The sequence below is a fragment of the Pygocentrus nattereri genome, chromosome 27, assembly GCF_015220715.1.
Source record: "Pygocentrus nattereri isolate fPygNat1 chromosome 27, fPygNat1.pri, whole genome shotgun sequence".
NCBI classification, from domain to species: Eukaryota; Metazoa; Chordata; class Actinopteri; order Characiformes; family Serrasalmidae; genus Pygocentrus; species Pygocentrus nattereri.
In genome coordinates, this window is record NC_051237.1 from 26537699 (window position 1) to 26550699 (window position 13001).

General features: G+C 41.3%; 1 protein-coding gene across 3 annotated transcripts in view; it reads left to right on the forward strand.

Annotated features, from left to right (window-relative positions):
- The window catches only part of ldlrad4a (low density lipoprotein receptor class A domain containing 4a), a 125239-nt gene that overhangs the window by 102972 nt on the left and 9266 nt on the right, over positions 1–13001 (forward strand). Inside the window, exon 1 of one of the 3 annotated variants that reach the window (XM_017716923.2) lies at positions 6924–7177. The exons of the other annotated variants lie outside the window; for them this stretch is intronic. Coding sequence (XP_017572412.1) covers positions 7009–7177 — 169 coding nt within the window. The 5' untranslated portion in view covers positions 6924–7008. Of the gene's footprint in view, positions 1–6923; positions 7178–13001 lie in introns of those variants that run through there. 3 annotated transcript variants of the gene reach the window in all.

Below are 13001 nucleotides of genomic sequence, written 5' to 3' on the forward strand. Positions count from 1 at the left end.
CTTAATAATGTATGTTGGAGTGAAACTGTCGTTAAAATTGTGTTTAAGGTAGTTGGCTTGATGCTGATGTTGCATAGGAATTCTGTGTGGTTGGATAGCAGTGGTGGACAGTAACTGAGTATCTGAGTAACTGAGTAACTGAGTATCTGAGTAAATGTAATTAGTTTCTGTACTTTAGTATTTTTGGTGTATCTGTACTGAAGTTTCTCCGTTCTGGACTTTTTCCTTTCACTCCACTACATTTCAGAGTCTAATATCCGACTTTTTCCTCCTACATTTTGAGAAATCTGTCGTTCCTTTTGGTTTCTGTGTGTATAAAAACGTAACATGTCAAAACGAAAGAAGCGCAAAGCCAGAGCACCAATCAGGGCCCAGCGGTCACTTTGTTTAGAGCTGGTTTTGACCTGTTGGTCATACCGACCCAGTGCAGCACGCGGTTCAACGTCAGCGCAGCAGCGTAAAACTTTGGGAGAGTCTGTTCAACATAAATGATGAACTAACCTAACTTTGTGTAAATAGAGCTCAATATAGAAATATGTCCACATATGCAGTCGAGACTGACGCGGCTTTTTTCTGAATTTCTACAAACACCATTTCATTTTATAGTAAATGAGTTTGGGCTGGTTTATGTTTATGAACAGACGCCTACAGATCAACATAGTAAAGGAGCTCATCTGTGATCCTGAGTTTAAAGCCAGTTTTTATTCAACTTAAACTTGGAACTAAGTTGTAAATAAATCTGAAACTGAAACTTTGCTTGTGTGTAAAAAGTGATTTCAGAGCCACTCGGTTCTCCCTGATGGAAACTGTTTACCTTCAGTGTTTTGTGCTTCTGATCATTTTAATAGACGTCAGCGTCACTAATTAATGACGTTCTATTAAAAGACTGGTTTACCAAGAGAGACGCTGGAGGACTTTCACCTGAAATGAGTTCATGAAGCCAGTCTGGTTATAAAAATGATAACAGGACATCAGAGCCAGAATTACTCTTTTAGTACTTTTACTTTATACTTAAGTACATTTGAAGGGAAATACTTTAGTACTTTTACTCAAGTGGAGGTCTAAAGGGAGGAACTTCTACTTTTACTGGAGGAAGATTTTACCTTGGGGGTCTCGACTTTAACTCAAGTACATGATTTGTGTACTTCGTCCACCTCTGTTGGTTAGTGTAGTGGGTAACACCGCTGCCTTCTACACTGTAGACTGGGGTTCAATCCCTGCTTGGACAAGCACCCAACACTATACCAATAAGAGTCCTTGGGCAAGACTCCTAACACCACCTTCAAGTACCTGTGTGAATTGATCAATTAGCTCTGGATAAGAGTGTCAGCCAAGTGCCGTAAATGTGAATAAATGAATTCTCATTGTTGGGCTAATGGAACTGATTATTATGCTAGCAGTAGGAATATGATGGCACGTATGAAGTGCATTAAAACACTTTCTGGGTTGAACATGGGTGTATTTAGTGTGGGTGGGAGCTGCTGCCACATTCTTGACTTTATGATTGTTTTACAGACATTTAGTGTTGAGTTCATACACACAAGTTATTCACCTCTGAAGCGTCCCAGAGCGGTTTAGACGTCAGCCCGTGTGCAGACTGTATAGTCCCTGGGACGTCAGGACGGCGTTAGTCTTGATCCATGTCTATGTGATGATGCAGGTATGCGTGATGATGCCAGCTGGTGGGTTATAAGCTTTCATTACTTGTTAGCTGCATCAGCCATGGATGGTTTTTCAGGCGAGTGCTGTGACTGCGATTTAAATGATCTAAATTGGGGTGTTTTTGGCCAAGAAGACCACTTTTTGTGTCCAAAGGCTTGAAAACTGAATAAAGTGTGCCAGACTGCCGGTTAGCTGGGCTTGCGTTGTTATGTATGCGTCATGTTGGTGCTCTGTTGCTTCTGATTGGTTGGTTTGGACGGTAGTTAAAATAGGAGCTGTTGCGATTTGAAAATTGCAGTCTTTTGAGCGATTTCGATATTAAAAACAATATATCTTTCAGCCCTAGCCAGAGCCGGTTTATGAGGAGTCTGGCCACTTCCTATTTCCCTTGTTATATCAAAAACAGGACTGCAAAACGCCTAATCACTTACCAGAACTTTCTAATCACTTACCAGAACTTTTCTTTTTAATTTTAGAAAGTAGAAGGATGTTTCACTAAAAATTATTTTTAAAAATCAGGACGCTTACATCACTGCTACTGAGTACTGACTGGTCTCACTGATGTCATGGACCTACATGAGGCGCCGTTTTAAACTCCTGTAACTCGGCGTTGAAAGGTTTTATGCTGCTCTGTGGTGTAATGGAATTTTATTTTACATTAAAGTGTTTAAGCATTTATAAACTATGAATTTTGCTCAAATGCTCCATCTTAACCGACTCGTTTTGGACTCGCTCGGGAGCGCCCTCTAGTGTTTGAGAAACCAAAGACATTACAGAGTGGTGGCTCTCCACTCTACAAGTTCTCTGCCACAGCCTCACAGCTCCAGTGCTAAACTAAAGAAACATCAAACGTGTCTCGGCTGAACGGCTACGTTTGGGTTAAGACGGGAAAACCGGATTATTTCCTGCCAAACTCTCTCTTTAAATGTGTCCTGTTTCCCTAAAGCACTTCCTCCTGGCACTCCCAGGGCACCCGGCCGCCCGCTTTCCGTCTGATTGGAGTTGACGTGGCTGAAGTCTTGGTTGGTAGTCTCTGTTTGGGTTATCTTCTGATCTCATTTGTTCTGTTCACTCAGTTTATTGGACTCAACCTCTCTTTCTCTCTCTCTCTCTCTGTCTCTCCGTCTCTCAGTCCCCTCCCTTCTTTCTCACACTCTTTGTCACTTTCTCATGCACCTTGAGTGTGAATGGAAAATGTCTGTCACACCAGAAAAGGGTTGCTCTGCTGAGCGGCTCCACAAGCTGTTTTCCTTTCCATTTTCCTTGAGAGAGAGAGAGAGAGAGAAGCTCCAGGGTGCTTGCCTGGTTGTAACTTGCTTGTCGTTTTTTATGATTTTGGGCCAACTGTCGTGTTTTTCCCCCCTCTCTTTTCCTGCATGTTGGCTGGGGAATGTTCCAGAAGAGCTGCTGTACTGTAACTTTAGTGATTATAACTACTTTCCAATGATAGATCAGATAGTCAACCCAGGCTGCCTTCTTTAGTTCCTCTCCATTTGTTGCAACCACCATTATAGAGCTTTTTAAATGAAACAGTAGAAGCCGTATCGCCCCCTACGCTTCCTGTAGTGTATTACAGTCTGTCAGAGCGACTGTGTGGATCATATGAACATTATAGAGCTTTTTAAATGAAACAGTAGAAGCCGTATCGCCCCCTACGCTTCCTGTAGTGTATTACAGTCTGTCAGAGCGACTGTGTGGATCATATGAACATTATAGAGCTTTTTAAATGAAACAGTAGAAGCCGTATCGCCCCCTACGCTTCCTGTAGTGTATTACAGTCTGTCAGAGCGACTGTGTGGATCATATGAACATTATAGAGCTTTTTAAATGAAACAATAGAAGCCGTATCGCCCCCTACGCTTCCTGTAGTGTATTACAGTCTGTCAGAGTGACTGTGGATCATATGAACATTATAGAGCTTTTTAAATGAAACCGTAGAAGCCGTATCGCCCCCTACGCTTCCTGTAGTGTATTACAGTCTGTCAGAGCGACTGTGTGGATCATATGAACATTATAGAGCTTTTTAAATGAAACAGTAGAAGCCGTATCGCCCCCTACGCTTCCTGTAGTGTATTACAGTCTGTCAGAGCGACTGTGTGGATCATATGAACATTATAGAGCTTTTTAAATGAAACAGTAGAAGCCGTATCGCCCCCTACGCTTCCTGTAGTGTATTACAGTCTGTCAGAGCGACTGTGTGGATCATATGAACATTATAGAGCTTTTTAAATGAAACAGTAGAAGCCGTATCGCCCCCTACGCTTCCTGTAGTGTATTACAGTCTGTCAGAGCGACTGTGTGGATCATATGAACATTATAGAGCTTTTTAAATGAAACAGTAGAAGCCGTATCGCCCCCTACGCTTCCTGTAGTGTATTACAGTCTGTCAGAGTGACTGTGGATCATATGAACATTATAGAGCTTTTTAAATGAAACCGTAGAAGCCGTATCGCCCCCTACGCTTCCTGTAGTGTATTACAGTCTGTCAGAGTGACTGTGGATCATATGAACATTATAGAGCTTTTTAAATGAAACCGTAGAAGCCGTATCGCCCCCTACGCTTCCTGTAGTGTATTACAGTCTGTCAGAGCGACTGTGTGGATCATATGAACATTATAGAGCTTTTTAAATGAAACAGTAGAAGCCGTATCGCCCCCTACGCTTCCTGTAGTGTATTACAGTCTGTCAGAGCGACTGTGTGGATCATATGAACATTATAGAGCTTTTTAAATGAAACAGTAGAAGCCGTATCGCCCCCTACGCTTCCTGTAGTGTATTACAGTCTGTCAGAGCGACTGTGTGGATCATATGAACATTATAGAGCTTTTTAAATGAAACAGTAGAAGCCGTATCGCCCCCTACGCTTCCTGTAGTGTATTACAGTCTGTCAGAGCGACTGTGTGGATCATATGAACATTATAGAGCTTTTTAAATGAAACAGTAGAAGCCGTATCGCCCCCTACGCTTCCTGTAGTGTATTACAGTCTGTCAGAGCGACTGTGTGGATCATATGAACATTATAGAGCTTTTTAAATGAAACAGTAGAAGCCGTATCGCCCCCTACGCTTCCTGTAGTGTATTACAGTCTGTCAGAGCGACTGTGTGGATCATATGAACATTATAGAGCTTTTTAAATGAAACCGTAGAAGCCGTATGCCAGAATTACTGTGTATAGAAGCCCATACATTGTGGCCTGCTTCGGGAGCGCCCTCTAGTGTCTGGCCAAGCCTGAAAATATTATTGAGTGGCAGCTCTCCTCACTACAGATTCTCTGGCTCTGTCTCCTCCATCCCTCCATCCTACTGGAGACCAGTCCAGCCCACACACACCACACACCAGTGTGGGAGGCTTGTATGTGTGTGTAGTTTGTCGTGACGGCCAGTTTTCGCCGTTTTAATGCAGTATTGTCTGGGTTGCAGCCGTGCTAAGAGCTTAAAGCTCAAACCTAATTCACATCACCTCCTCCTCCTCCTCCTGTTTTTACATTAGAGCGAATGGGTGGACCATCAAACACACATTCACCCTTTTTTTCCTCCTTTTCTCTTTCTGTCACCAGTCTGAACTGTTCTTGCTTGTTTAGTTATTTAAAAGTGCAGACTTTATACATCTTTTCAGGATGGGGATCAAGCCTACACTCTTAAAAAGATGGTTCTTCAAGGGTTCTTTAGTAAAGAAAATGGGTTTATATAGAACCACAAACACTCACAGAAGCATTTGCGATCGTAAATGGTTCTTTGCATGGTGAAGTGGTTCTTCAGATCGACTTTTTGATTGGCTCAGGGGTGACAGTGGTTCTATATTTAGGTTCAGAGGCCCATTGTCAGTGTTTTATTGGTCCTTTCCATGGTGAAATTGTTCTTCAGATTGATGGAGAACGTGTCATATATGGTTCTGCATAGAACCTTTTTGAGAAGGGTTCTGTGTAGCACCAAAGGGTTCTTCTGTTGTTACAAGCTTGATATTGTGACAATAGCAGAGCCCTTTTTGGTGCTATAGAAACATATACAATACATTCTCCATCAATCTGAAGAACCGTTTCATCATTTAAGAACAACACAAAGAACAACAGATACAGAATACAAAATATAGCTTAGAACATTAATGTGGTCTTAATGTAACATTAATGTAGTGTTTATGTAGTGCTTATATAACATTGTGGTCTTAATGTAACATTAATGTAGTATTTATGTGGTGCTTATATAACATTAATGTGGTCTTAATGTAACATTAATGTAGTGTTTATGTAGTGTTTATATAACATCAGTGTGGTCTTTATGTAACATTAATGTAGTGTTTATGTAGTGTTTATATAACATCAGTGTGGTCTTAATGTAACTTTGATGTAGTGTTTATGTAGTGCTTATATAGCATTGTGGTCTTAATGTAACATTAATGTAGTGTTTATGTAGTGCTTATGTAACATTTAATGTGGTCTTTATGTAACATTAATGTAGTGTTTATGTAGTGCTTATATAACATTAATGTGGTCTTAATGTAACATTGATGTGTTTAAGTAGTGCTTATATAACATCAGTGTGGTCTTTATGTAACATTAATGTAGTGTTTATGTAGCGCTTATATAACATCAGTGTGGTCTTTATGTAACATTGTAGTGTTTATGTAGTGCTTATGTAACATTAATGTGGTCTTTATGTAACATTAACGTAGTGTTTATGTAGTGCTTATATAACATCAGTGTGGTCTTAATGTAACATTGTAGTGTTTATGTAGTGCTTATATAACATTAATGTGGTCTTTATGTAACATTAACGTAGTGTTTATGTAGTGCTTATATAACATTAATGTGGTCTTTATGTAACATTGTAGTGTTTATGTAGTGCTTATATAACATTAATGTGGTCTTAATGTAACATTAACGTAGTGTTTATGTAGTGCTTATATAACACCAGGGTGGTCTTAATGTAACATTAATGTAGTGTTTATGTAGTGCTTATATAACACCAGGGTGGTCTTAATGTAACATTGATGTAGTGTTTATGTAGTGCTTATATAACACCAGGGTGGTCTTTACTCAGCATTCAGCTCAATGCCGTGCAGCCTCATGTAGCCTTCATGGAACTGTTTCCATTCGCTGCGTTCCTAAGCCCAGGCTGCAGCCGAGGGAGGGCGGGTCCTCGGGAGGACTGTCCTATGAAGATTCCTCTTTCGTAGCCTGTTGGTCACGCATGGATGGATCAGTCCTAACGAGGCTGCGTGGTGACGTCACCAGAGCCGCTGCGTTGAGTTTGTTGCTTTTTCATTTCTTCACAGGAATGGAGGAGATGATCTTATGTAGTACGACTAACTACATAATGACTGAATAAAATACGCTATATGGGCAGATGAATGAATGAATTGGTCATTTTACGCTTAAGCAACTTCTATTTTAATACAAGCTCTTCGTTTTCCGTCGTTTTCGTGGTTGTTTTTTTTTCCCCCATGTCAGTTGTGCGCTCTGTGGGTAACCGAAGGCCTGGAAGGATCCATCTGATGTGTCCTCCGATTCACTCAGAACGTAAGCTGAAATTGTAGCTCGTATACGAAGGGTCCTTCACTTTGGAACGGCCCGCTGTGACGCAGGGGCTGAGAAATGCAGCCAAGGCTTTGGAACACAGCAACCGTGTTTATGCATGCTTCATGAAACCTTTATGTAGTGTAATGATGCCTCTGTGTAGTATTTATGGAGCCTTTATATGCTTTTTGATTTTCTATTGAGCTTCAGTGTAGTTTTATGCTAGAGAGAGAGGGAGAGGGAGAAAGAAAAGAGGGAGATGGAACGGAGTAAGCATATACGAGAAAGGGAGGGAAGGAGTGGGAGAGCGGGATGGAGAAGGAAAGGAGATAAAAGAGAGAGGGAGACGGACAGTGAGAGGAGAGTGAGAAAGAAGAGAGGAAAAATAGTGAGAAAGAGGGAGAAAAAGGTGAAAGGGGGAGAGAACGAGACAGGAGGAGATGGAGAGAGAAAAGAGGGAGATGGAGAGGAAAAGGCATGGATGAGAGAGAAAGGGAGAGAGGGAGAGAGGAAGTGTGCTGTTTTCGTGCTGCTCTCTGTCCTGCTGAACTGATGAAGTCACTCGGAAACTAGCTGTGTGTGTGTGTGTGTGTGTGTGTGTGTGTGTGTGTGTGTGTGTGTGTGTGTGTGTCTGGGTGGGATTACAGACATTTAGAGACTCAGCACAGATGGCCAGGAATGGGCAGGAAACCTCTCTCTCTCTCTCCCTCTGTCTCTTTCTCTCTCTCCCCCTTTCTTTCCTCCGCTCAGATCGTGAGAGCACAGCTGTTTTCCTTCTGTTATGAAACTGCGGAGAGCAGGAAACAGGAAATGGCTTCATGAAATATAGATCTGCAGGCCAGGCCGCTCCTCTGTGAGTGCAGACAGCTAAAGGAGAGCCTTTATGCAATCTTTATGTAGCCTTTACGTAGCCTTTATGTAGCCTTGTGTTGCGCTTTTCAGGGAATGTAGTCTTTTTATGGTAGAGTTTTCTGTAGAGTTCCAGTGGCTTTTACAGCAGGACTGGGGAACTGAGAGCAGTGCAGCCCGGTTCGGTGATTTGTCTGCTCTAATACACCAGCTAAACCCCACCTTATATACTCCCTGCGTAGCATTAATGTGGTCTTTATGTAGTCTCTATCTAGCATTAATGTGTTTTTTGTGTAGTCTTTATATAGCATTAATGTGGTCTTTATATAGCATTAATCTAGTCTTTATGTAGTCTCTATGTAGCATTAATGTAGTCTTTATGTGACATGAATGTGGCCTTTATATAGTCTCTGTGTGACATTAATGTGGTCTTTATGTAGTCTCTATGTGACATTAATGTTGTCTTTATGTAGTCTCTGTGTGACATTAATGTGGTCTTTATGTAGTCTCTATGTGACATTAATGTGGTCTTTATGTAGTCTCTGTGTGACATTAATGTGGTCTTTATGTAGTCTCTGTGTGACATTAATGTGGTCTTTATGTAGTTTTTATGTGACATTAATGTGGTCTTTATGTAGTCTCTGTGTGACATTAGTGTGGTCTTTATGTAGTCTCTATCTAGCATTAATGTGTTTTTTGTGTAGTCTTTATATAGCATTAATCTAGTCTTTATGTAGTCTCTATGTAGCATTAATGTAGTCTTTATGTGACATGAATGTGGCCTTTATATAGTCTCTGTTTGACATTAATGTGGTCTTTATGTAGTCTCTATGTGACATTAATGTTGTCTTTATGTAGTCTCTGTGTGACATTAATGTGGTCTTTATGTAGTCTCTATGTGACATTAATGTGGTCTTTATGTAGTCTCTGTGTGACATTAATGTGGTCTTTATGTAGTCTCTGTGTGACATTAATGTGGTCTTTATGTAGTCTCTGTGTGACATTAATGTGGTCTTTATGTAGTCTCTATGTGACATTAATGTGGTCTTTATGTAGTCTCTTTGTGACATTAATGTGGTCTTTATGTAGTCTCTGTGTGACATTAATGTGGTCTTTATGTAGTCTCTGTGTGACATTAATGTGGTCTTTATGTAGTCTCTATGTGACATTAATGTGGTCTTTATGTAGTCTCTTTGTGACATTAATGTGGTCTTTATGTAGTCTCTATGTGACATTAATGTGGTCTTTATGTAGTCTCTTTGTGACATTAATGTTGTCTTTATGTAGTCTCTGTGTGACATTAATGTGGTCTTTATGTAGTCTCTATGTGACATTAATGTGGTCTTTATGTAGTCTCTGTGTGACAATGTGGTCTTTATGTAGTCTCTGTGTGACATTAACGTGGTCTTTATGTAGTCTCTGTGTGACATTAATGTGGTCTTTATGTAGTCTCTTTATGTGACACCCCCACTGGGTGAGGTGAAGGCTCCAGTGCAGTGTTGCAGTCAGAGCCTGTAATAGATGCTGTATGAGTTCTTAGCTACAACAATGGGCCGCTGAGAGTTACGCTAAGAGGATTGACCTGTCTGATCTGGTGGAGTCACGTTAGGCCAACCTGAGTTAGCCAAGCTCTCTCTCTCTCTCTCTCTCTCTCTCTCTCTCTCTCTCTCTCTCTCTCTCTCTCTCTCTCTCTCTTTCTGTTCTCTCTCTCTCTCTCTCCCTTTCTCTCTTTCTGTTCTCTTTCTGTTCTCTCTCTCTCTGATCTTTCTCTCTCTCTCTGATCTTTCTCTCTCTCTCTCTCTCTCTCTCTTGCTCTCTATCTCTCAATCTCTTTCTCCCTTTTTCTCTTTCTCTCTCTCTCCCTCTCTCCCTCTCTCCCTTTCTCTCTCTCTCTCTCTCTCTCTCTCTGTCTATCTCCCCCCTCTCTCTCTCTATCTGTTCTCTCTCTCTCTTTCTGTTCTCTCTCTCTCTCTCTCTCCCTTTCTCTCTTTCTGTTCTCTTTCTGTTCTCTCTCTCTCTGATCTTTCTCTCTCTCTCTGATCTTTCTCTCTCTCTCTCTCTCTCTCTCTCTCTTGCTCTCTATCTCTCTCTCAATCTCTTTCTCCCTTTTTCTCTTTCTCTCTCTCTCCCTCTCTCCCTCTCTCTCTTTCTCTCTCTCCTCTCTCTCTCTCTATCTCTCTCCCTTTCTCTCTCTCTCTCCCTTTCTCTCTCTCTCTCTCTCTCTCCCTTTCTCTCTCTCTCTCTTTCTGTTCTCTCTCTCGCTCTGTTTTCTCTCTCTTTCTGTTCTCTCTCTGTGTTCATTCTTTCTCTCTCTGTCTCTGTTCTCTGTCTTTCTGTTCTCTCTGTTCTTGGTTCTCTCTCTCGCTCTCTCTTTCTGTTCTCTCTCTCTCTCTCTCTCTCTCTCTGTCTCTCTCTCTCGCTCTCTCTCTCTCGCTCTCTGTCTCTCTCTCTCTCTCCCTTTCTCTCTCTCTCTTTCTGTTCTCTCTCTCTCTCTGTCTCTCTGTTCTTTCTCTCTCTTTCTGTTCTCTCTCTCTCTCTCTCTCTCTCTGTTCTTTCTCTCTCTCTGTTTTCTCTCTCTTTCTGTTCTCTCTCTGTGTTCATTCTTTCTCTCTCTCTCTGTTCTCTGTCTTTCTGTTCTCTCTGTTCTTGGTTCTCTCTCTCTCTCTCTCTCTCTCTGTCTCTGTTTTCTCTCTATTCTCTCTCTCTCTCTCTCTCTCTCTCTCTCTCTCTCTCTCTCTCCGGGGCGTGTTGCTCTGCAGTTTTTAATGCATTACAGCAGTCTGTTTACGTGATGCGTGTGTGTTTGTTGTGTCTGCTGTCTCTGCGGGTAGCCATAACACATTACCGCCTCTTCCTGGATGCCTCGCACGTCCGCGCCTTTGACTGTCCCGACTTTAAAATGTTCTCTCTCTCCGTCTTTCTCTCTCCCTCTCTCCCCTCCCCTCGTCTGTAAACCTGATGTAATCGCTCAGGAGCTTGGTTAGAACAGATTACCTTCATTTGAGCCAGTTTAAAAGTTTTATCTGTCTGCGAGTTCGTGGTCCATCCAGCTCGTCCCTCTGCGTCTCTGTGTCTGTTACGTTATGGAGTCACTCTAGACAAGTAGAAAGAGATTCAGAGGGTTTGGTGTGAAATAGTTCAGGTTTCTTTACAGTGGTGGTGATGGGAACCAGGCGTCATCATGACTACAACACAGATATAGACACTTTATTTACCATCCAGAACCACCAGAGAACCTACACAAGTCTTCTGAGCTTATATGGAATGTCGATGATGGAAAACAGTGGAAAATCTGGAATAATGAGTTTTCTTTGGGGACTATTTTGCCGCACAGCGCCCTGCATGTCTCCCTCCACCATGAATGGAGTTGAAGTTCTCTAAACTCTCATAAAACAGCGTCTCAGTCATCAGGCAGTGAATTCAGAACCAGTTCATGTAGGAACTTTCTGTAGGAGCTTTTAGAGGGACGTCTGGTTCCTATCACCACCACTGTGAACGGTTCTGACTCTGTAAGTTTATCGAGAACAGGGCGTTTCATACCAAACCACTCTGAACGGCTTTGTTTACATCGGAAGCGTTTAATTATGCATAAATTTTCCAAAAGCGCATTTACATCCACGTTTAAACGTCCTATACTTATTTATAGCCGAGCAGGCAAAACAAAAATGCACGAAAACAAAACAATGATCACATGAATTAATCACGATCCGCTGCTGTAATCACGATTAATTTATTACGGCCGCAAGCCGAGCAGTCACGCACAAACACACACACTCACGCACAAACACACAGCACCGCAGTACAGTTCACACACCTGCGGCTGTCCACTTCCACCGCCTCTCTGTTAAAACGTTTAACCATTTAATTGTTTTTAATGCGTCTCCTGTGGCTCGTATCCCAAACAGACGGTGATATAAATATGTACCATTAATTAAGAGAATTCACAGACTTCACTCCACGTTTCAGACGCTTTGTTCTAACAAAGCCAGAAAAGGCTGTTTGAGGACCGGGTCTGGATTGTTTTGGCTGTTAAAGGAGTAGTAGGACTGAATTTCACTCCGTTTTTCCATCCACAACAGACATGCAGTCAAAAGCACAAGCTCAAATGTCAAATTCCATGTTTTGAAGAGAAGACATCCTCTACAGAGAGCACACTTAACTGTGACATTTGCCTGCACGTTTCAGTGCACAACTGCTATTTATTTAGTTTAACTAAATAAATGAAACATAAAAAGTATAAAATGTGCCATAACCTTTGCACAGGCCACATTTTGTGTTTTAATTTGTTTTTGATATGTTTCATTCAGCAAATAGACAGTAATTGTGCGTTAAAGTGTTCTCTATAGAGGACGTGTTAACTTATTGTCACTTACAAAAGCAACAGTCATATGGAATTGGACTGGGGTGCAAAAACTTTTGCACACGACTGTACTTTGCGTAACCTCACGATATCTGAATTTGTAAACAAATTTTGGAATGATGCTTTAACATACATACATATATATCGGATTGTGTCAGTATCCGGTTCAGTGTGTTTAGACTTAATAATCTGATGATCGCAGAAAATCAGATTGTTTCAGAAACTGGTTCAGAGTGTTTACACTTAATAATCAGATGACTGCAGAAAATCAGATTGTTTCAGAAACTGGTTCAGTGTGTTTACACTTAATAATCTGATGACTGCAGAAAATCAGATTGTTTCAGAAACTGGTTCAGTGTGTTTACACTTAATAATCTGATGACTGCAGAAAATCAGATTGTTTCAGAAACTGGTTCAGAGTGTTTACACTTAATAATCTGATGATGGCAGAAAATCGGATTGTGTCAGAAACTGGTTCAGTGTGTTTACACTTAATAATCTGATGACTGCAGAAAATCAGACTGTGTCAGTAACTGGTTCAGTGTGTTTACACTTAATAATCTGATGACTGCAGAAAATCAGATTGTTTCAGAAACTGGTTCCGAGTGTTTACACTTA